Here is a 24,424-nt window from a genome sequence, read left to right as displayed (position 1 = left end):
ATGTGTGAAGACATTATTTCTCCTCAGATGAATCTATGGATTTGGCACAGTCAAAGCCCCAGCAGGCTTGTTTTCTTCTTTCTCTCCTGCTCTCTTTTTTGATGGCAATTGACAAGGTGATTCTAAAATTTATACAGAAATATCCAGAACAGCCAACACAGCCTTGAACAAATACTAAATTGGAGAACTTAGAGGATCATATTTCAAGACTTAATTACAAACTATTGTAATTAAGATGGTGTGATATTGGTACAAGGGCAGATAAACAGAGCAGTGGAGAAGAGCAGATGGTCCAGAGATTTACCTTCCTCCCATACACGGTCATTGATTATATCAAAGATCCGGGGCAATGAATCCCTAGTGCTGGAGGCACTAAGAAAGCACTTGGGAAAAATGGACCTTTCGGCCTACATAGAAGTTAATTCAACATGCATCATAAACTTCATTCTGAAAATGAAAACAATGGTGCTTCTAGAAGAAAGCATATAAATATATTTTTGTATTCTTCTGGTAGGCAGAGATTTCTTAAAGAAAACACACACATACATACACACAAACCCACTACATTTAGATTTCATTAAAGCTAAGAACTTCAACTTCTGTCATCAAAAAATGAAAACTGACACCATTACAAAACCAGTCAGCCAGGCACGGTGGCTCACACCTGCAACCCCAGCACTTTGGGAGGCCAAGGCAGGTGGATCACCTGAGGTCAAGAGTTCAAGACCAGCCTGGCCAACATGGCAAAACCCTATCTCTACTAAAAATGCAAAAATTAGCCAGGCGTGGTGGCATATGCCTGTAATCCCAGATACTTGGGAGGCTGAGGCAGTAGAATCTCTTGAACCCGGGAAGCAGAGGTTGCAGTGGGCTGAGATTGTACCACTGCACTCTAGCCTGAGTGACAGAGTGGACTCCATTTCAAAAACACACACACACACACACACACACACACACACACAAAACAAAAGTGTAAATGACAAACTACAGACTGAGAAAACATATTCAAAATCCATCTATGTGACAGAGGGCACCTATCCAGAAATATCAAGCAATTCTACAAACCAATACTAAAAGAAAAACAATACAACTTAAAAAATTAATCAGTACAGAACAGCAAATTAAAACCTTGATAATATGGTCACCACGCTCCAATCAGAGTGGCTACATTTTAAAGAAAGTGACAGTGCAAAGTGAGGGCAAGCATGTGGAGCCTCTGCAACTCTCGCATTGCAGGTGAGAGTATAAGCCAGGAAAAATTTGGAAAACTGGTCGACAGTATCTACCAGCGTCAACACATTCTTGTCCCATAACCTGGCAATTTACCTGGTAGATTTCACACAACAAAAATGGATATTTGTGTCCACAAAGGAACAGATACAAGAATGCTGGTGGTAACTTAATTTATAATAACCCCAAACTGAAAACAACACAAATGCCCACCAATAGGAGAACGAAAATCTACTCTGTTACATAAAAGAGTAAACTATGGACACAAGCAAAACACGCATGAATCACAAAAACTTATGAATGAAAGAAGCCAGACACAAAGTAGCAATTCTATCTTCCAATTATATAAAGATCAAGAATTTAAAAAGCCAATCTATGGTAATTGAAGCCAAAATAGCGTTTACCTCTAGAGATAGTAATTGGTTAAGAAAGGGAAGAGGAACATTTTTAAACAATTCCATATCAGGATCTGGATGGTGAATATACAGGTGTATAGGCATATAATGTTCATCAGACTTTACAGTAAGGTTTGTGCACTTTACTTAAAAAGAAAAAAAGTCCTTATAGAAAGGGAAAAATGGCAGCTTCCAGAGCCAGACTTGCCTGTTTTGACTCTGGAATTGGGCACTTTCTTGCTGTGACCTTGGGCAACTTAAATAATCTGTGCCTTACTTCCCCTTGTGAATAGTAACCTTGTCTGGCTCCTGAGGCTGTGATGGGGATGAAGTGAGTTAGTGGATCGAGTTCTCAGCACAGAGTACCTGGTACAGCCTCCCTGCCATTCTGCCTTGTTACCAGGTTTCCGCTGAGCTTCCGTCCAGGGCTGAGGTCTCAGAGGCTGCACCAGCTCACTTTCCCCGACTTTGCAGCAATAATCATTGGCTGGAGGTATCGTGATATGATGTCATTGAAGTTAATCTAGACAAAAATCCAATTTACCCATAACTATTATACTGTAGACCCAGAGGAATTGCAGTTTTTGCCATAACTGTTTTCAATGTGTGTTATAAAAAGTAAATTCCACTATGTTCACAAACGTAAAACTTATAATCTGACCCAAAGTGAGACATAGGTAGATTTTCCTGGTTGGGTCCCTCTGGGGACAGGCAGCAGGTGCTGTTTTGAGCGCAGTGACTTGGGAGGAAACAGAACTGCCCTGTAGTAACCCCGCTCACTTCCTGTTTTCTGCAGTAACAATTACGTTAGGCAATATTCTGACACATGGCATTGCATCATGCTCATCTGAAAACAATCCTCCTGGAGCATCACACAGACACTGAGTCATTGCTTGTAGTTTGGGGGTTCTTACATGTCTGCAGTGGTGAAAACTGAAATTTTGTCCCACTTAAGAAAGTTTCTTCTTTCCTTTATTAATGGCAAAATAAATATATGTCACTTCAGAGGGCAGCAGCAGGACTACCTATGTGCGTGGGTAAGTCACTGGCAAAATGCTTTCTAGTAAGAAAATATTTTTAAATATCAATGTATGGAGTAAGTGTAACTAACTAGATGTAGATTAAGAAAAATGTAAGCCACGCCTCCCAGTTTAGGCAGCAATCATTTGTGACTTAAACTGTGATGTAAAGTAATTACGACCTACACCAGTCAGGTAACAAATATTGGTGAGCTGCCTGGATTTGGGAGATGCAGTGAGGATAACTCAGAGTCCAGAACATGACGGGGAGAAAGGGGCACCCTGAGGACTTGGCCTCCGGTGTGAGGCTCCTGCACTGGGTGTCCATGAGGTGGGTGCAGGGGAATCACACATTCAGGTGGGCCTTCTGCAGGCTCCCCTTGCCCCTGGTGAGTGTCTGCAGCCCCCCAGGGCCATGGGGGTGAGGCCGGCTTGGTGGCTTGGATTGCTTCTCCTCTGCAGGGCCCCTATAGGATTCTAGATCACTCCGGAGAAGGCTTTGAGTACATCCCATGGCTTCCTAGCCTCCTGCTCTCAGCCAGTGAAGAAGAATTCTGATTAAATGTTAGTTATGAATACAGTCTTCCTGGAAGTGTGGACCTTCTATTTTCAAACATTTTACCTGCAGTCTTCACAGATCAGGGGTCCCCAACCTTTCTGGCACCAAGGACTGGTTTTTTGTGGAAGACAAATTTTTCCATGGTTTGGGGGCAAGGTGGAGGGATGGTTTCGGGGGATTCAAGTGCAATACTTTTATGGTGCACTTTTATTTATTTTTGAGACGGAGTCTCACTCTGTTGACCAGCAGGCTGGAGTGCAGCGGCGCAATCTTGGCTCACTGCAACCTCCACCTCCCAGGTTCAAGAGATTGTTCTGTCTCAGCCTCCTGAGTGGCAGGGATTATAGGTACTTGCCACCACGCCTGGCTAGTTTTTTGTATTTTAGTAAAGATGGGGTTTCACCATGTTGGCCAGGCTGGTCTCGAACTCCTGACCTCAGGTGATCCACCTACCTCCCAAAGTGCTGGGGTTACGGGCCATGAGTCACCACGCCTGGCTTTTTTTTTTTTTTTTTTTTTAGAAGGAGTCTCTCTCTGTTGCGCTGGAGTGCAGTGGTGTGATCTCGACTCACTGCAACCTCTGCCTCCCAGGTTCAAGCAATTCTCCTGCCTCAGCCTCCTGAGTAACAGGGATTACAGCCATGCACCACAACCCCCATCTAATTTTTGTATTTTTAGTAGAGTTGGGGCTTCACCATGTTTGCCAGGCTGATCTCAAACTCCTGACCTCAAGTGATCCACCTGACCCGACCTCCCAAAGTGTTAGGATTACAGGCGTGAGCCACAGTGCCTGACCTATTGTGCACTTTTGTATTTTGTTTCTTTTTTTGTTTGTTTTTTATTTTTCTTAAGTCCCAGGGCACATGTGCAAGACGTGCAGGCGTGTTACCTAGATAAACGTATGCCATGGTGGTTTGCTGCACCTATCAACCTATCACCTAGGTATTAAGCCCAGCATATTGGGCATTTTTTTCTAACCCACTTGCCACATAAAGCCTGCCACCAGATGCAGCTTAACTGTCACTTGCCACTCACTGATAAGGTTTTGATATGTATCTGCAAGTTGATTTATCATGGTCTCTGTGCAGTCCAACCTCTCTGCCCATGTTAATCTGGTTAGATTCTGATAAGCAGCATGCAACCTAGATCCCTCAAGGGCTCAGTTCACAATCGGGTTTGCACTCCCATGAGACTCTAAAGTGCCACTGATCTGACAGAAGGCAGGGCTCAAGCCATAATGCTCCCTGGCCTGTCACTCATCTCTTGCTGCGTGACTCCGTTCCTAACAAGCCACGGATAGGAACCAGTCTGCAGCCCTGGGTTGAAGACCTGTCTTAGATGACAGGGTGAGCTACCCCAAGTTAATCTGAGTGAGCTCCATTCTGTCGACTTTCTTCCACCCCACCACAGAGCTATACCAACCTGAACTTCACTTCTGAGACCTAAGGTTCAGCCCTGTGCTCAGCAGGCATCAGGGATCACCCACTCTGTGCCAGGAGCGGCTCTTGATGCTGGGCACGCAGAAGTGAACAGAACAGAGAAAGCCCAGCTCTCAAGTGTGGTCAGAAGAGACAGGGAAGAATTTGGAAGCTCAGGCTCAACTCTAGACTGGGCTTGTTTCAACTCGTTCCATGGGCCTGACGTAGTCTGGAGATGATGCTTGGCTTAGGCTGCGGGAGCTCCTGCTTTGTAGTTTGGGGAAGGGCCAGCCTGAGGCAAAGTGGGGACCTGCGTCTCTAGCCTTCAGCACTTCTGCCCTTCAGGGTCACCCCTCCAGGCGCCCCGCCCTGGGGACTTGAACTCTACCCTTGTTCCCCAAACCACCTCACCCTGATGCTGTGGTTCTCCTGGTCCATGTCGGGCACAGTGTCCTGCTGACCGTGTGGGCACCCGACCCTGCCCTCTGTGATGTCAGCTCCATGTGGCAGCAGCGTTTATCACTGATGAATCCCTACCCATGGACAGTGCCTGGGGACAGGTTTTGCTCGGGTTGGTCAGCTATTGGGTATGGGGCCAAGGTTTCACTCCAGACCCCTCTGACTCCCTCGCCAGGCCATTCCTGGAGACTGGTGAGGGAAGTTGACAACAAATCTGTACATTTGGATGGGTTTCATGTGAGGGAAAAGCAAGACGCCTGCATATTGAAACATGAACCTGGGGTTGAAAATTGCAGGTTGGCGGGAGTGTCTCTGTGCAGGTATCCACCCACTTTTCCCTGCAGAACTTTCTCCACAACAGTTCAGCACACAACACATGGAGGAGTAAAGCCGTCTGGGGAGAGATGAGCAGTGAAAACTGGGGGCTGTGACCTCAGGGAGCATCGCTGCTGAATGCATGCACACCTCTCTGTCCATCCCTCTGTCAGTAGCTCCCAGGCAACTTAGTCACCCCATCTTAATTTTACCAACAGTCACAACAGTCTCACTCTCTTTTTTTTGTATTTTGTTTGAGACAAGGTTTTGCTCTGTCACCCAGGCTGAAGGGCAGTGGCACGATCGCAGCTCACTGCAACCTCTGCCTCCCATGCTCAAGCAATCCCCCCACCTCAGCCAACTGACTCATTGAGACTACAGGCACGCACCACTACAGCTGGCTAATTTTTAAATTTTTTTTATAGAGATGAGGTTGAACTCTGTTGCCTAGGCTGGTCTTGAACTCCTAGGCTCAAGAGATCCTCCTGCCTTGGCCTCCCAAAGTGCTGGGATTACAGGTGTGAGCCACAGCGCCCAGTCACAGCCATCTCTTTCCGTTTTCATTTTACTGATGAAGACTGAGAGCCTGAGGGGTTCAGACCTGGCCCAGGATTGCAGATGACTGGTGGCTGGGGCCAGCCTCCTGCTCATCACTGTCCACCTGCAGATACTGCTGGGCACGCATGGGTGTGCATACTTTCTAGTAAGGATGCAAAGCTGCCTGGCTTGACTTTGCATTCTTCTGGTTTGGTTTTTTAGCCACCGTCTCTCCTCCTTCTTCACATAGATGTGCCTGCTCCTGTGTCTTCTCAGCAATGGGGGGCACTGCCCTCACCCTATCAAGTGGACAAGTGACAAGGACAATTACATGGGCAACCTCGCTCAGCCCCTGACTGTTCTGGTCTGGATGACCTGCTGCCTGTCCCTCCCTAAAGCTCCTCCATCACTTCCCAGCTTCCCATACTCTTTTCAATGTCTACTCTCTGCCACAGGTTTGGTCTTGGGACTGACCTGTGACTTTAAGAATTAAACCTTTTATTTTGAGGTAATTGTAGATTCACCTGTAGTTTTAAGAAAGAACGTTAAGAAATCCCACGTAGCCTTTACCCACCTTCTTCCATGGAAACATCTTGCACAACTGTCGTATAATGTCACAGCCAGGATGCTGACATTGACAAGCCAAGATGGAGACCATCCCAGCCCCATAAAGATCCCTCAGGCTGCCTTTAAATGGCCACGACACTTCCCTCCTTCACCCCAGCAATCACGCGCCTCTGCCCTACTTGTGCTATTCCATCATTTCAAGAATGTTACATAAATGGAATCACATAACATACATGCTCTTGGGGAAAAAAAAAAGATTTTCTCCTAATTTTTAATTTCCCCTGAAAGATTGTTTTATATCTATGATGCATTTTGAGCTAACTTTGGTATAGGAAAATTTAGGTCCAGGTTCTTTTTTCTGGCCACAGCCTCTCAAAGTGCTGCCCTTCTTGATGTTCAAAGTTTCATTCTTTTACTATTTTATTTATGTTTAAATAACTTCCTTTCAACATTCTTTTAGGTTATGTCTACTAGTGACACATTTTCTTAGCTTTCCTTTATCTGAGAATGTCTTGGTTTCCCCTTTAGTCCTGGGTATTTTTGCTGAACATAGAATTCGGGGTGGCCAGTGTTTTTTTTTTTTTTTTTCCTTTCAGGAAATAAAAAATGTTGTGCTGATACCTTCTGGCTTCTATTGTTTTCAATAAAAAATATGCTGTCATTTGAGTTGCTTTTTCCTCTATACGCAAGGTATTGTTTCTCTCTCACTGCCTTTAAAATCTCTTCTTTGTCTTCAGTTTTCAGAAATTTGACTGTGATACCTTTTGGTATAGTTTATTTGGGTTTATTCTGTTTGGAGTTTGCTAAGCTTCTTGAATCTGTAGGTTTATATCTTTTGCCAGGTTTGAGAAGTTTTCAGCTATTATTTTTTTTGTTACTTTTCAGCCCCTCAGCCCCACTTCTGGGCTTCTGTTAGAGCTCTATGCATAGTCCTACAGGCCCCTCAAGTTCTGTTCATTTTTTTTCAGCTTGTTTATCTCTGTTCAGATTTGGTGATTTCTATTGTTCTATTTCCCAGTTTATTGATTCTTTCTTCTGTCCCCTCCATTCTGTTATTAAGCCCATCTGCTGAGTTTTTAATATTGGTTATTTAATTTTTCAATTCTAAAATTTCCATTTTGTTCTTTATATCTTCTATTTTTTGCTGAGACTTTCTACTTTCTTTGTGTGTGTGTGTGTGTGTGTGTGTGTGTGTGATGAAGTCTCCCTCTTGTTCCCCAGGCTGGAGTGCAATGGTGCAATCTCAGCTCACTGTAACCTCCAGCTCCTGGATTCAAGTGATTCTCCTGCCTCAGACTCCCGAGTAGCTGGAATTACAGGCACCTGCCACTAATGCCCGGCTAATTTTTGTAGTTTTGGTAGAGATGGGGTTTCACCATGTTAGCCAGGCTGGTCTCGAACTCCTGACCCCAGGAGATCCACCCGCCTCGGCCTCCTGAAGTGCTGGGATTACAGGTGTGAGCCACTGTGCCCAGCCAGACTTTCTACTTTCTATTGGATGTTTTTCAAGTGTGCTCAGAATTGCTCACTGTGGCATTTTTATGATGGCTGCTTGTTAACTTTTGTCAGATAATTCTAACACCTGTGCCATCTTTGTGTTGGCATGCATTGACTGGCATCCATCCATTAATTGTCTTCTCTGACATCACTCTGGCAGGGGAGGGGGCATGGCACTACCACCTTACTGCCAGGCAAGGGTAGAAGTTCAGTTTCCCTGCTCAGCCTTTGTTGACCCCCAAAAGAGGGGCTCCTCATTACTGCTGGGTGGGGGTTGAAGTTCTGGCTTCCCACTTGGCCTCCACTGATACCTCCCTAGCTGGGGGAGGTAGAAGACCTGACTACTATTCCCCACATGGTCTTCATGACATCACAGGGTAGGGAGTATCCTTGTTAAACTAGGTGGTGGTGAAAGTCCTGACTCTACTGAGTCTCCTGTCACCATCCCAGCAAGGTGGAGAAGGAGCGTCTCATTATTGCCCAGTGGGGGCAGAAGTCCAGACTTCCTAATTGGCCTTCTCTGATGCATATAATATGGCTAGAGGATTAGGGGTTGATGTACATGCCTAATTACAGCCTGGGGAGGGTGGAAATCTAAGCTCGCTCCTCATTTATTTGCTGGCATGGGTGGATATTTGACCACAGCTTATTCTGGAATGTTTGGTTGAAGCAGAGAAGTCACTGTTGAAAATTTTCTATCCTCCTAGTTTGCCCCTTTCCTGTTCTTTTGGCAAGAGAGAGCAGGTTTTGTTGGGACTTTTTTTTTTTTTTTTTTTTTTTTTTTTTTTTTTTTTTTTTTTTTTTTTTTTTTTTTTTTTTTGGTATAGTAAAGAGGTGGTTGTCTAAAAGTTTTCTGTCTTACCAGGTTGTTGCCTTTCCTGGACTTTGGCTCAAGAGGATTTTCTTGGGGCTTGTTTTGTCTGTGCTCATTGGCATTTCCAGGATCTCAGCTTCTTCAACTCAAAGTCTGGGATATAAGATGCAAAACAAAATCCCAGGGACCTCACCACAATGTGGCTCCTTGGGTCCCCAAGATGCTTGGATGCTTTGCCTTCCTTTTCCCATCTTCCAAGGTCTCCTTATGTTTGTTTTGCATAATAGCCAAGGTTTTTAATTGTGCTCAGAGGAAGGAGTAGGTAAAAACATGTCTATTCCATCTTCCCACAAGCCTGTCCTATGACCTTCAACAGATTGAATTTGGGTTCCCTGTAGAAATTTGCCCGTTTGAAATAGGTTTGCCCTCTTCACCCAATAAATACTCGACAGAAGTGAAAACGTGGAAAAGACACTTATCCAGGTGCCAGGAGACCTGGGTCTTTGTCTGGGCTTTATGGCCCTAAGCAGGTTACAAACCTCATGGAATCTCCATTTTCTTATTTTCATGTGGCAGGATAATTTACTGAGATAATTTCTGATATGAATTTTCCCTGCTCTAGAAAGTTTCCTCTCCCTTTAAAAAGTAGTCGTCTTTTTTTTCTTTTTAAAATGAGTTGTTTTTCTCCTAAAGCCTTTAGGGAGTTGTAGGGCCTTAGGCAGAAGTTCCCAGGCACGAGGAAGATAATCTCTGTAATCAAACTTTTGCTTTTGAAAGCTTAGGCTCCACAAGGTGACTACGGCAGGCCCTCCTGGAGGGGAGGAATGCAGAGCGGGGGCCCTGGGGGAGGGAGGCAGGAGGGTCAGGAGAAATGTCACAGAGCCTGAAGAGGGGAGCTGTGGAGTCTGCAGGCACCAGGAGAACTCAGAGGTCTCAGGGAGGCAAGAGGACTTCTGCTCAGGTGATCAGGGCACTGAGTCCACTGAAGACTTGCGCTGTGGCCTTTGGAGCCATAGAGAATTGATCTAGGCCTGACCTAGGCATAGTTAGGAGGAGCTGCCTCTGAAGGACCAGGCACAGATCATCTGACTGACAGAAATAACAAAATGTGGGCTGCCTAGCACCTGGTGTGAAAGTGTAAAATCCATGAGGGTCCATCGATGACACCTGCTCTCCTACCCAACACGATGTTCTGGGGCAAAATGCAATTATGCACATCATAGTCTTTTCCAAGGCTTTCGAGGTTGTCCAAACATAACTTGTGGTTTTTATTAAGCACCCACTCTAGCTAGGTTCCATCTGGGAATGATGCTGGAGCAAAGAAACATCAGTGAGATGCTGAAATTTATCACCTCTTTGGGGAGATAATGCATGCACTGGGTGAGGAAGATGCTAAGGGTCAGAGGGTCAATCTAGAAACTACTTGTAAGGATTTTCTCATAAACTGGCTTTGGGCCTCTGACTTTTAACTTCCTTGTCAAACTGATGATTCTAATCAAAACTATTTAGCTGCAAGTGACTGAAATCTAATTCGTACTAGTTCAAGGTCAGAAGGTAGAGCCTCTGCTCTACCTTCCGTAACAGAGAGTAACAATAATGAGCACCAGCATTTATAAGATGCACGCTATGTGCCAGGCATAGTTTCAAATGCCAACTCCTCGAATCCTTGAAACAATCTCACAAGGCGAACAGGATAGATCATCAGCCCACCTAACAGCTGAGGTCACAGGGGCACTGAGAAGAATGAGCTTGTTTAAAGAGCTGCCATCTGGCTCTGGGTCCCAGCACATATCAAAGGTTAAAAGTGGTTACCCAGCCGCTTGGGAAGGGCCAAGGATGGACAATGGGCATGAGCTCAGGAGGGCAGGATGGAGGTGTTCCAGCGATGAAAGGGCTGTGTCACTGCCTCCATCTTCCTAGCCAGAAAAACACACTCCTTAGAACTTGTCAACACTAGCGGAACAGGGAAGGAAACCTCTGCCTCTTAGGGTCCAGGTCTCACAGTTCCCTGCGAGAACTCTGATGGTCCCACTGGGTCCGTGTGCCTTTTCCAGAACATCAGTAGTGGCCAGAGGGATGGGATGTTCTGGCTGGCTCTTGTTTGGGGTTGTTCTACAGTTGACTACACAGAGTCAGGGATGGGAGTTTCCTCGGAAGAAAGGTGGGGTACACAGTGGCTCCAGTTACTTCCTAGCAGGGACCTGTTCTGGGAGTGATAGGAAGCTTTGAATTATTTGTGAGAAGGAGGCCTTCCGTCATTTTCCAGTGTCTGTCTTAAGACTGCCCTAATTTTCAACTTTGAAGGTCATCCTGTGGCCAGATGTTATTTACTCTTTCTTCACTTGAAGCAATGGTTTCCCAGATCTTTCCCAGCCACTCTTGGTTCCATGCTAATGGAAGAAAACAAAAGGAGTCTCTCTGTAATACTTAACTTGTCTTGTCCTAACTTAATCTATGAAATATCTACTTGCAGTGTTTCCCCTGAAACCATCCCTCAACATCTGTCTTGCCATCGTAGCCTCCCGGCCTCTGCTGCCTCCCTCCCTCTACCCTGCACCTCCCTCTCCTCTTTGGCTTCCCTCATCTCATGGCCCCTCCTTTGCACTGACCTCTCGGCAGGCTGTGTGTGTTTGGGGAAGAAGGGGTCCTCTCTGGAGCAGGGCTGGCTCACCAGAGGAATCGAAAGGGTGCATCTGGGTACTGGAGACAGAACACCATTGAAGTCAAGAATGCCAGCAAAATAGGACACAAACAGTGGAGATGAAGCATTCCCATTTCTTTAAAATGAACCAACACACAGAGTTCCTATATGGTGTATCCAACCAGCCTCCCGCCACTGCCCTCCGTGATGACGTGGTCTCTGTGTCTGACCCCCTTTCCCAGGCTTCCTCTTGAAGGGCTAAAGCATGACTTTCCCCTGCACCTGTTCTCCCTCCTTTGTCCACTCGCCTTCCCCTTTCCTCTTTCCTTCCTTTCCCCGTCTCTACCTCTTGTATTTCCTTCCTTCCTTTCTTTCTCCCTGCTGTGATCCAAATGTTGGTATCCTCCCCAAATTCATATGTTAGAACCTAATACCCATTGTGACAGCGTAAAGAGATACGGTCCTTGGGAGGTGATTAGGCCATGATGAATGGGATTGATGCCCTTATTAAATGGTTTGAAACAGGTAGAAGGGAGCCCCTTTCCTTTCTACCATGGAGGGCACAGAAGGCACATCCATGAGAAACAGGCCTCCAGACACTGAATTTTCTGGCGCCTTGAGTTTGGACTTCCCAGCCCCTAGAATTGTGAACAATAAATTTCTGTTGTTTGTTACCCAGTCTAAGATATTTTGTTACAGAAGTCCAAATGGACGGAGAAAGAAATTGGTACCAAGAAGCAGAGCACTGCAGAAACAAACAGCTGCAAATGTGGAAGTGGCTCTGGAACTGGGTAATGGGCAGAGGCTGGAAGAGTTTCGAAGAGCAGGCTAAGAAAGCCTCGACTGCCAGGAATGGGCATAAAGAGTGATCCTGGTGAGGGCTCAGAGGAAGAGGAGACAGAGCCTCTGAGATTTTGTAAGTGGCCGTGGTCAGAATGCTGATGGAAATATGGATGGTAAAGGTCACTCTGTTGAGGTGTCAGACAGAAATGAGGAACGTGTTACTGGAAATGGGAGGAAAGGCCATCCTTGTGACAGATGGCAAAGGACTTGGCTGAATTGTTTGTGTCCTCATGTTCTGTGAAAGTCAGAGTGGTAAGGGATGAACTCAAATATTTGGTGAAAGAAACACTCTAAACCATGTGTTGAGGACACTGCATAGCTTCTCTCCGCTGCTCATGGTAAAATGTGAGAAGGCAAGAAATCAAAGACAGAATTTATACTCAAAGGAAAGCAGACCTTATAGACTTAGCATATTCTCAGCCTGGACAAACTAAAGAAGAAAAAAACATGTTTGGGAGATTGAGGGTGTAGCCAAACTAGTGTTTCCGGCAGAGATTAGCATGGACAGGCAGAAGCCAGATGCTGTGCATGAAGACAGTGAGGGCATCACCCTGAAGGCACTTCTGAGGTTATTAATGCTGCCCTCCCCTCACAGGTCCAGAATGCTGAGGTCTGGGGGACAGAACTCTGCCCGTCGAGGGGCCTTGGGTACCTGCAGGACCTCGGCACTGCTGTCCAGCACTGCCTCAAGCCTCAGCTCCCACATTCTGGTGCTGTGCTTATCAGTGGTTCCAGTTGTGGTGCAGGCTGCATGTGTCCCCTCAGAGGGCACAGTCAATCCTTGGGCATCTGTGCAGGGCCATCTCCATGGGTGTGCAGAGGGCAGAAGCTATGGAGGCATGGCTCATCCATCTGGACTTTAGAAGCTTTGGAGAGCTTTGGGATCCAGGCAGAGAACTGCCACAGGGGCAAGGCCACTGCAGACAGCACCACCCTCACCAGGACAATGCCCATTGGAGCTGTGGGGGCAGGGTCACCTGAAGATCTCAGACAAGCAGAACCACTGGTGTGCACCTCCAGCCTGAGAGAGCCACAGGCAGGGGACTCCAGCCCATGAGAGCTGCAGTGTGGGCCGTGCCTAGCAAATCCATGCGGTAGGTGCCACCCAGACCCCTGGGGACGCGAGCCCCTCTTTAGAGTGTCAGGAAGGTGGAAACGTGAGTCAAAGAAGATGTAATAGTTTTGCCCCATTGGGTTCTGGGCTTACTTGAGACCTGTTATCCCTTTCTTCTTTCCTATTTTTCTCTTTTGGAATGGAAATGGCTATCCTGTGCCTACCCCATCCTTGCATTTTGGAAGCACATAACTTGTTCGACTTCACAAGTTCACAGCTGAAGGAATTTGCCCCAAGAGGATATGCACCTTGAGTCCCATTCCCATCTGATTTTAATGATATGCAGGTGGGACTCTGGACTTTTGACTTTTGATTTGGTGCTGGGAACAATTTAAGATTTTGAGCACTGCTAAGATGGAATGAACACATTTGGCATGTGAGAAGAATGTGAATTTTGGAGGGCCAGGGAAGGAATGCTATGGTCTGAATGTTAGGGTTCCCCCTAAATTTATTTGTTGGGACCTAATGCCCAGTACAATTAATACTCTGATAGTACTAAGAGGTTTAGCCTTTGGGAGGTGATTAGGTCATGAAGGCTTTGCCTCATGAATAGGATGGAGCTCTCATAAGACAGGTTGTGGGGACCACTTCTTTCTCTTCCATCATGTGAGGACACAGAGGCATCATCTATGAGGAACAGGCCCCCACCTGACACCAGAGATGCTGGAGTTTGACCTTGATCTCCCAGCTTCCAGTACTGTGAACAATACATTTCTGTAGTTTACAGATCTCCCAGTCTAAGATAATTTGTTACAATAGCCAGAATGAACTAAGACACACATACACTCTCTCCCTCCCTTGGTCAGAGAAGCCAACAGAGCAGGGGCCAGGCTGGCCAGAAGGTTCAGCCCAGGACAAGTTCCCCACAGGGCTGCCTCCCGATAATGAGCACCTGCTGTGTCGTCCTGCACCTGGGATGCCACCGGTGTGGTGTTCATCCCCGTCGGCCGGGACAGCTGTAAGCCCCTCTTTCCTACTTATACTTGGGGCAGCCTCTTCTGTTCTTAACTGGCTGGGAATTTTTATCTCAGAGTCAGAGATTTGGGTTGCGAAAAGCAGGCAAGCAAACAAACACGTCTCTGCATCCTCCTCCCCCTTCTCTTACCCGGTTTCCAGGCTCTGGGGAAAGAAATCCCACAAACTGTCATACTTCATATTGCCATCAAACAGTGGTGGGCATGGTGCAGAGAGGAGCTGGGCAAAGGGGCAGAGGGACAGCGTTCTTTGTTTTTTTGCTTTCCTCCCTGAAACGGGGAGGCGTCAAGTGAGCGAGATGTCCCGGCTACGCAGTGAAGCACAGAGCGGCTGAAGACACAGCAGGCAGGACAGGGGCGTGTGCACGCTGGCAGGCTGTACGCGGGCTGGCCTCGGCCCCGGTGGGGACATGGAGAGACCTTCAGGGGAACCAGGGATTCAGAGACCCATTGTTGGGGTCCTGCAGAAGATGCAGCAATTCCAGCCACCAAGCCAGTCTCACCCCAACGACCTGGCTGGTTGCAGAAACTCACCAGGGACAATGGGCCACCCCCCAGCAGGCCCACCTGGACATGTGACTCCACTGCAGCCACCCTCACAAGCACCCAGTACAGGATCCTCACACCAGAGGCCAAGTCCCCAGGGTGCCCCTTTCTCCCCTTCATGTTCAGCCTCAGCAGCTGGAAGTCCACAGAAATAAATCAGACACTCCTAAAACAGGACATCAGAGGGGAGGCCAGATGGAATAAGAGTTCTCTTCCCACAGACCCAGACTTCCGTGGGCTCCACTCAGAGTCGACTGAACAATGCTGTTGAATGCAAGTCAAGGCCAACATGGGCTGTGCTAACAGATGCACACCCTCCAGCGGGAAGGAGCATGTCGCCTTACTGTTCTGTCCTGATCACACTGAATAGGTGTTCTGTGGTGGGCTCTGAATCTCACCAGGGACACTGAGGAAGGGGAAAGTGGGACAAAAGGGCGTCATCTAGGAAGCCACGCTGGAAAGACTGGGGCATTCGATCTAGAGAACAGGGCCTGGAGAGAATGTTGGTGCTGTCATTGGCCGGCCGGAGCCTACTCTGGGAAGTGACTCCATGTTGCTGTAGTGTGCAGAGCAGTCAGGGTGACGGGGAGTCCAGTCAGACACAGGTGCAGTTTGCTAACGGTGACAACACAATAATGGAGTGGCTTGCCTGTTGAGGTAGTGATAGGGTCTGGCTGTGTCCCCACCCAAATCTCATTTTGAATTGTAGCTCCCATAATTCCCACATGTTGTGGGAAGGACTCAGTCAGAGATACTTGAATCATGCAGGCAAGTCTTTCCCGTGCTCTTCTTGTGATAGTGAATAAGTCTCATGAGATTTGATGGGTTTATAAAGGGGAGTTTCCCTGCACAAGCTCCCTCTCTTGTCTGCCACCATGCAAGACATGCCTTTCACCTTCTGCCATGATCAGGAGGCTTCCCCAGCCACACGGAACTGGGAGTCTATCAAGCCTCTTTCCTCTGTAAATTGCCCAGTCTCAGGTATGTATTATTTATCAGCAGTGTGAAAACGGACTAATAGACAGGAAGCAGCTCCCCACTGGAAATTCTCAGGCCCAGCCTGGCTCACCTGTCAGCAATGTCTTAGCAGAAATTTCTGTTGGGGTTGGGTCTAAGCTGGTCCTGCCAAGAGCGCCCCTTGCCTGGTTCACCCTCAGGGTTATACTTGGAATGCCATGAATGGTCTTGGCTGGCCCCTAGCCTGGGCACCCATGCTTAGTCTTTCTGCAGGTTCCATTGCAGTTAATTTTCCCACGTGAGCCAGGCCAGGCCCCCATGGTTTGGCACCCCCACAGTGCACTGGTTGCTGCCAGCTGACAGGAGCAAGCCTGCAGCTGCTGGGGTACTGTGCAGAGACAGGCTGCCAGAGGGGAGACCACTTGGGGAGGGCGGGGCTGTGGAGAGAGCAAGAGACTAGGGCTGAGGACAGAGTGGTATAGGTCCGTGGTTCCGGCAGGCCTGAAACAGGTGCACTCTGAACCTTTCTGTACTTAGCTTTAACCAGTTGGAGTTTCTGTTCCTTACAGCCAAGAGCCTTGATAGGAACGGCACAGATCTGTGCTATGCTGCCATTGGTTGGCTTCTTCCCTGCTCGGGCGCTGGAGGGTAATATAGCAGGGACTAGAGTGGGAAGCCTGCTCAGTGCCAGGCATGGTAGAAAGCGCTTGTGAGGCCTTATTTCCCACTTGGTGGGGATTTTGACCCCGGCATACAGATGGGTAAGTGAGGACCCTTTCACTTGTCCTGCAACAGAAAATCCAGCAGCCAAAGCCAACAAGGATCTGGCATGGCGTCTTCCCTCTCTGACTTCACCCTCATGCTCCACACGCTGTCCCCCTGGCCATTCCCACCAGCCCAGCAAGCACTGCTCTCACCTCCGCTTCCTGACCAGCCACTGCGGCCAGGCTGGATGGGGGCCATCAACCCACTGAAGCCCATTGCCTATTCTTGAGCTGAAGGTCAATCAATCCCGCATAAGTCTTGGGGCAGAGAACTGGGGGGAGGTAGAGAAGGGGGAATGTCTAGAAAGAAATTCTGGGCACATTCCTGTAAGTGAGGAGGATGGATATTGGAGAGAAAGTAGGCACACATCGCTGCAGGCACCCAGACATTTCTCACGTGCCCTGGCCACATGGACAGCTCCTCCCTGGCTGTGTCCATGCCTCCTCTCCTGCTCCAGGCCCTGTCTGTTCCTGGAGCAAGGTGGGTCCCAGGGCTGGGCACCAGTCCCCACGTCCAGCCGTAAGGCACCTTCCTTCTGCATTTTGGCGCAAATGCTCCCCAGGTTTGTGGATCTGAATCCTCTTCCCAACACACTCAGGCTTTGCTGGCTTCCCTGCGGTGTATGTTTAAGGCACCACATGGCCTCTGTGGCCCGGCGCCTGGGCAGTAGCACCTGGCAAACAGAGCAGTCAGATTCCTTCATCTCAGCCAAGTATAAAATCGAGGTAACGAATCAACCCGTAAGACAACGCCATTCAGACAAAGGCAGGGCCTTCTCCCCCTTAAACTCATAACCGTGTCTCCTTTCTTTCCTTTGATTCGAGGGGGGGAATTTGGTTATGGTCATCTGACTGGTGGGTGTGAGGTCCACCTGCCTGATGTAAAAAGCCATGCCTCCTTTCTAGGTGAGGAGAAAGACAGAGACCTGCTCCTCTGAGGTGTGGTTGGAAGTTGGGGTGGGGGGGACCCAGGTGTGCTGGAAATGAAAAGAAATGCAGTCCTGTTTTTCGTCCCAACATGCAAACAACTGCACAAAAGCATTAGGGCCCGAGACAGAGTAAAGAATGCCTTGTCACCATGGATACCAGGAAATGGCCCCACTTATATATAATAAGGGCTTTAGAGATGCTGGACCATCTGATATTCCAACCTGGGGCCACGTGGAAGGGTAACCTAGCATCATTCCTTATGCAGTTCCATGAACACAGCTGTGGCCAGGTTTTGAACCGTGCTCTGGAAACACCTCTGTCTGCAGAAAATGAGGCTTTTCTTTTTTGTTTGGGGGTGAGCAGAGGGCAGAGGCCTGGGCATCTTCCCTCTGCACCGCTTTGTAACCCAGCTCTTAGCATCATGGCTGACACACAGCAATGTCACACGTGTGAGTGCACACGTTGCCTCACTGCCGGGGGTCGCCCCACACCAGTGCTGTTGCGGGTGTTGGAGTGGTCAGATCTTTAGTCCTCAAGCTTCTGCCTGGCAGAGAGCTGTCCAACAACGGGGGTCGGAGGGAAGCAGCAGCAGCAAGAAAGAAGCCCCCTGCCCCTCACCCTCCCTCCCTGGACGCCCCCTCTCTGGCCCCATCCCACAGTCGCTTGCAGGCTTGGAGGAAGTGGATTTCCCAGTGTGGGAACCCCGATGCCTGTCGGGTGTCCACGCAGCCTCACCCGGGCTGTGCTGGTCCAGCCCCGGCGAGTTCGAGACCCAGGGGTTCCGGGGTGGCAGGGGGCTCCCTTGGCGCCTGCGAGGCCTCAGCCCGGGCGGCTCCCGGAACCCGCGCTTCAGGGAGCCAGGTCCGCCGCCCCCCGCAGGAGCAAAACAAGAGCACGCGCACCTGCCGGCCCGCCCGCCCCCTCGGTGCCGGCCAATTGCGCGCGCGGGGCGGGGCCGGGCGCGCCGGTGCCGGAGCCCTAGCCGGATCCCCGCCTGAGCCCGAGCGCAGCCCGCACCCAGAGCATCGTCCGAGCCGGGAGCCAGCTCAGCCTCGGCCCCGCAGCCCAAGCCTCGTACCCCGCCGCCGCCGCCCCCGGGGCATGGCCTGTCTGATGGCCGCTTTCTCGGTCGGCACCGCCATGGTGAGTGAACGCATCCTTCGCCAGCCGGGCTCGGTTTTATTTTCAAGGAGAGCAGGAAACACACAAAGACTCGCATGCTCGACCTGACACCCTTCCCTGGAGCGCGTCCTCTGGGCGCTGACCCAGGGCACCCCATTGAGGCGCCCGGCTCCAATCGCTGCTCCCGCCTCTCCGCTCGGGCCACCTGGAGCCTCAGGATGCCCCTCGCACTGGCCGGGAACACGGACAAGGTGGAGGGGCCGGGAGTGGGGCGAGGGCAGCGAGCAGCCCTGCAAGTGGACCAATGGCCTTGACCTGATGGGCTCCGGGCGGGGGACGTGCGGCCCTGGGGACCCAGAGCGCACTGGAGACTGCGGAGGGGGCGCAGCTTGGGCCGGAGGGAAGAAGGGGAGCCCCGCGCGCGCGGCTGTGGGCTTGGGGAGCGGAGAGTTCTCGCGCCATCCCCAGGAACGCCAGGCAAGGTCTAGAGGAACAAAAGAGGGAGCTGCCCCCGGAGAGCCGGAGCCGGCGCCTGCACTCCCGGGGACGCCTCTCCCGGACCCACTCGGGGAGGGGGCGGTGAAGGCCGGGGGACACCGCGAGGGGCGAGCCCGGATTCCTGCCGGCCGCCTTTCCGTGCGCGCCGGAGAGAGAGACGCTGTGGCGACAAGGACGCGCATCTCACTTCCCCCCGGCTCCGGGGAGGGATGTCGGGGTGCCGGCGAGTTCGCTGCTGGACACGGTGACTGCAAGTGCTGTTCCCAGGGGTGGTCAGGAGTCTCCCGTTGCTGGTTTTCTGGCATTAGGAATAAACAATGAACCAACCGTCAGGTCCCCAGCCACCCACCTCACCTTATCCTAGGGCCCTTCATGCCTACGCCCAGCACTCCAACATCACAGAGGCAGCTAAAGAACAAATGGAAAGTCTTCGGTATTCCACGCCGTGTATCTGTGTAGTTACTACCCGGATAGTTACTTCCCCGAGGCTGCAAGCCCACAGTGCATGGCAGGCTGCGGGGCTCACCCCGCCCCTCCCCTCTATTTCATTTTTAGCATCCTGTGTTTGAAGTCAGCAGGGCTCAGCAGCGTTTGACCGACAGTTACCTCTTGCCTTGAGCTCTAGAGAAAAAAAAAAAAAAACGTAGCCAGGTTTCTGCGCATGCTCCGCTGTGACAACTGCATCCTATGATTCCAAACAGGTTACTGTAGAACATACGGAGCCTCGCCAGCTCATTATATAATGATTTTGTGTAAACGATAGAATGGGGCCGCAGTCCCGGCCAGGCGGTGGGTGGAGGAGGGGACAGCCGCGGCGGGAGACCCGCAGGCTGCCTCCGCTCTCTGGGCTGCCCTGCCTTCCCTGCTTGGCTTCTCCATAGACGAGGCAGTGAATAAAACGGAAAAGTCATTTCCATCCCGGGGACACTTGCTTTTCCCTGGTTGAATCTTTGGGCCACAGTTGGAAATTCTGCCTTTTGCACTTGTTCATCTATTCAGATTCCTAAATGAGGTTGGCAATGAAAAATTAAGATTATTGATGTTAGTTGCAGGTAGAAAAAGTTATAGATCTTGTATTAGATGCTAGGTGATTCTTGAAATCCTTTTAGAGCTGCAAAGGTGGCTTGTACATATGGAAAAATAATGAATCCGATATTTTAAGATACAGATTTTTAATACCAAGATTTTTTAATGGTATATTATGATTTGATACAGCCCCCAGAGCTCAACTGTTTTGTTATGTGTAAACTCTAATGGCGGGGCTCATTGTTTTGGAGAACAGTGTTTCGCTTTGAAAATTATTTTCCTCCCTGAAAACTTGATAATTTAAAAAAAGTTTCAACATTTCTAACCATGCACAGCTATCTCACCCTGAAACCACTAGTGTGATCTTAGAAGCTAAGCAGAGTTAGGCCCCAGCTGGTCCTTGAATGAGTGACCACCTGGGAATTCTGGAGGCTGTAGGGTTAAAAGAAAAATAAATGTAAAATAAAATAAATTCTGTTCAAGTCATAAACAGCCCTTCAGAGATACCCAGGATCTGAAGCTTTGCTTTTCCTTCACCTCCTGCTCTGGGTCCATCCTGGTGTAGGCCCTCTGAGTTGTGAGTCAAAGGAGGTGCCTAGGACTGAGCCAGGCACTTGGGGGAGCATGCTGTGGTCAGTGGGCACACAAGGGGTGGCACATGTTTCCAGTGGGAGGGTAATGTTTGGAGCTGTTCTGGGATTCCGAGGAACCCCTCCAGCACGATACAGGCTTTGGCTCAGTTAAGGGTGTGATGCCTTGTTTATTTTCCTCTGGGCAGTCGCCTGGAGGACTCTTGGTCAGTGCATTTTCCTCTTATGTGCTTAGGATGCTTAGGTGGGTACCCAGGCTGGCAGCAGTGAACCCAAGAGAGACAACAGAGAGCTGCAAGCTAATCGTGTGCTGCTGACCGGCTCCTCTTCCTGTTCCTCACTCCCTCATGAAGCTGGGAGAAAAAGTTTCTATCTCTGTGTCCCTGGTGGAAATGGAGTGAATGCAGCTCACCATGACCTAGGGGTGGCTTACTGATAGTTAGAGACCCTCCCCAGCTAAACAGGCATCTCTATCTGCCCAGGATTCAAACTGCAATCACAGGCCGCTCTGCTCAGCGCCCAGGAAAATATTCCCATGAACAGCAGCCAGGAATGATCCAAACAGGGTCTCTCTGGCATTCCACATCTATGAATGAACTTACTATGACTCACAATGTATTGTGCCGCACAAATCGTATGTGGCCCGGTGCGGGGGTGGGGGCAGGTCAAAGACAGTGCTTCGGTAGGATAGGGAAACAGAAGAGTGAAAGGAAAAAATGAGAGAAGATGCATTTGCTTTAATTTTAATAAGCTCAGGAGGCTAAGGAGAAGCTCGCTGTAACCTACATTGCCGGCAGCTCTCATCGGAGGATGTGTTTCCAGAGAGCTGGTCTATTTTGGACTGACAGGCCGCAGCCTCGCATCACACAGTTTCCATGATTTTATTAATTGGGTGAGGCTGTTGGACGCCATGGAGGAAAGGTGGTCAACCATATGCATTGCTTTGGTGTTGGTTTATTTGGGCTGGGGCTACATGATTTCTTCGGTGTGGATTTTCCTATAATGGACAAGGGCTGGGAAGACACTGAAACACCCACAACTCACCCATGGAAGGCTAAGCAACAGTCCAGGGCTGCTACAGAGGCTTGTGGCCTCAGACTTGGAAGCCTCTCATAGCAGGGTCCAGCCTGGCCACACCCTGATCATGGGGTCTTGGGCAAATCAGACAATGTCTCTGTGCTTTCTATGCCTCCTCTGAACCAGAGATGGTTGTCCCACCCCCCAGCACCCCTGTCCCTGTTAGAGTTGTGGAGGTAATAAGAGGCATAATCTATATAGGCTAGAGTTTAATAGGTACATGGTAATTGCTGGGTCAATAGCCACTATTGTTTGTAATCACTTACCTAGCATGCACAAGCCATTATTAATTAATACTTTAAATTACAAGTACTTGATTCGGGCTTATCTCTTTCTTACTCCCAAATCAGTTTAGCCACCCAGCTTTGTCTTCCTGGCCTGTCCCTTGCCTTCAGCCCCACTACGCTCAGTGGATCCAGGCCAGCATCACCTCACCTGGTTCACAGCAGGAGACACTTCTGCAGTTCTGGTCCTGTCATTCCCTCAGGGCTCCCCAAAGATCTCTCAATAAAATGTAAAACCCTTAATCATGTCGGCAAGCCCTTCACCACGGGGCACATTGTTTGCCCCTCTAGTCTCATCTACTCTAAAGCCCCCTGCCCTCCTGCCCAAATCCACACTCCAGCCCCTGCGTTTCTTACAGGTCTCTGAATACCCCACTCTCTCGTGCTGCTGGGACTTTGTATATGCTGTTCCCTAGCAGAGGCCACCAGGAGCCAGCACCCCTCCCTCTCACCTTGTTAAACTTAGCTAAGATTCTATTTCTGCAGAAAGACTTCATCCTGCGTCTCCCCATCTCAGGGTCTGTGTTGCATTAGATATCCCTTCTGAGTTACCCATATTCTGCTCTCAGCCTGGCTTTTGCCTTGACCTATTGTAATTAGTTGGTCTTCCTCAAAATGAAAGAAGCCAATCACAGGCACATATGGGGGAAAATGCACTGACCAAGGGTCCTCAAGGCGACTGCCCTGAAGAAAATAACCAAGTCATCACAGAAGCACAGCGGAGCTTCTCAACAATCCGGAGGCGCTTATGCTTTCCCCCTGGCTCCTGCCTTGGCCTAGTGTAATTAGTTGCCTGTTTTCTTGCCTGGGGCCAGATCTTGAACTTGAGCTTGCTAGGTCTGGGCCATGTCTGTTGGGCTGACTGCTGATCCCAGGGCTTGATCTGGTGCTCAGTTTGTCCAATGAATGAGTGAGAGAGGGAGTGAGTGAGCAGATAGTGAGTCTAGCAGAGAAAGTCAGGCCCTCATGATAATGTAGATGGGTGGTATGGGGGTTGTTCACCCCGTATTAGTGTGGGCTTTAGCCACAAGAAAGAAGCACCTGTCCCTGCAGCAGGGGCCCCATACCTGCAGTGGGTGCCTGGAGAGAGGGTGTGGATGGTACGTGGCAGCTGGGTTCCTGGGGTGGAGGAAGAGGGGGTCTGTGATGGGGGAGGAGTTGCTCAATCCCCCTGTGCCTTGCCCCCAACTGCATACACAGCCATCGGGGGTCCCATGGCAGAGCCTGAGTCTGCCAGCAGGATTGGGTAGGACCTAGCACATGCTGTGTCTTCACTTGTGTGGCAAGGTGGGGATGGAAATGGACACTGGGGACCAGGCCTGGAGGGCACTGTCTTGCTCCACAGCTTTCTTGACATCCCCCCTCCAAAGCCCAGATTTGGTGCTCTTGGGGCTCTTTTGGAACCCAAGTGAGCTCTAAACACCTGGAGCAGCAGGATGGGGCCCCAGAAGGCAGGCTGAGGGGCATAGGGCAGCAGCATGTGGCCCCAGAGGGCAGGCTGAGGGGCATGGGGCAGCAGCATGGGGCCCCAGAGGGCAGGCTGAGGGGCACGGGGCAGCATAGGATCCCAGAGGGCAGGCTGAAGGGTATGGGGCAACAGCTCCTTCAAGAGGCCCTGCCGAAGGGGCAACAGGACCAGCTGGGAGGAGGCTTCAGTGTTGCTCCCTCAGGGTCTGCATCTTCTCATTGCTCCAGAGCCCTAAGAGTGAGGAGTCCCCTTGTCAGACATGCACAGACCCTCCCAGCTCTGCTCGGGAATGCGGGAACCCACATATGCTGGTATCCAAGGTATCCTGAATGCCCAGGGCCAGCAGACCAAGCTCAGCTTCGTCAGAGTTTCACCGGCACCTGCAGTTTTATCTACACAATATTATAACTCAGGAGCTGTTTTGATTTTGTGAAGGTCCTCAGAGGTAGGAGATGCCTGGGAGGGGTGTGTGTGCTTTTGGCACTGTGGGATGTTCTCTCTCGATTTGGAAGACAGCGAGAAAAAGCACAGCAATTTGCTCCCCAAGGCTGCTTCTGTGTTTTGGAGGTACCTGAAGCTTATTGATTTGCTCACGGTTGCCAGGCCATTAAAAGAAGGATATTCCTTTCTTTGCATAGATACTTCTGGGTTCGTGGCAATTGGTTACAGTTCATTTGACTCCCAATGGAAGCTTTAAAAGCCAATGCTAGCTACAAAAGATTAGGTACCCTCACGATGCAGTGAAATGAACACTTACCTTTTTTTTTTTTTTTTTTTTTT

The 24,424-nt window shown here is 49.6% G+C and overlaps 2 protein-coding genes and 1 long non-coding RNA gene across 4 annotated transcripts in view; 1 reads left to right on the top strand and 2 right to left on the bottom strand.

Annotated features, from left to right (window-relative positions):
* Positions 1-11,151: 11,151 nt before the first annotated feature.
* LOC108311229 lies at positions 11,152-19,798 on the bottom strand. The gene is made up of 3 exons (XR_001828106.2): positions 19,554-19,798; positions 11,420-11,510; positions 11,152-11,200 (listed from the first exon to the last, which is right to left on the bottom strand). It is a non-coding gene; the product is annotated as an uncharacterized LOC108311229 (long non-coding RNA).
* The window catches only part of ABCG1 (ATP binding cassette subfamily G member 1), a 78,836-nt gene continuing 72,969 nt past the window's right edge, over positions 18,558-24,424 (top strand). For both annotated transcript variants that reach the window (XM_017538602.2, XM_017538603.2), the window contains exon 1: positions 18,558-18,722. In XM_017538602.2, coding sequence (XP_017394091.1) covers positions 18,681-18,722 — 42 coding nt within the window. In that variant the 5' untranslated portion in view covers positions 18,558-18,680. The remainder of the gene's footprint in view (positions 18,723-24,424) is intronic.
* Positions 18,626-20,629, bottom strand: LOC119472684 (translation initiation factor IF-2-like). The gene is made up of 2 exons (XM_037742058.1): positions 19,806-20,629; positions 18,626-19,497 (listed from the first exon to the last, which is right to left on the bottom strand). Exon 2 carries the CDS (start codon positions 19,379-19,381, stop codon positions 18,626-18,628), a length of 756 nt encoding a protein of 251 aa, XP_037597986.1. The 5' UTR covers positions 19,382-19,497; positions 19,806-20,629.

This window comes from Cebus imitator, unplaced genomic scaffold (assembly GCF_001604975.1).
Source record: "Cebus imitator isolate Cc_AM_T3 unplaced genomic scaffold, Cebus_imitator-1.0 Scaffold112, whole genome shotgun sequence".
NCBI classification, from domain to species: Eukaryota; Metazoa; Chordata; class Mammalia; order Primates; family Cebidae; genus Cebus; species Cebus imitator.
This window is presented reverse-complemented; position numbering and strand designations above follow the sequence as displayed.

Excerpts from the sequence above, each read along its gene's own strand:
- LOC119472684 (XM_037742058.1), bottom strand. The coding sequence starts at position 19,381 with ATGCGCGTCCTTGTCGCCACAGCGTCTCTCTCTCCGGCGCGCACGGAA.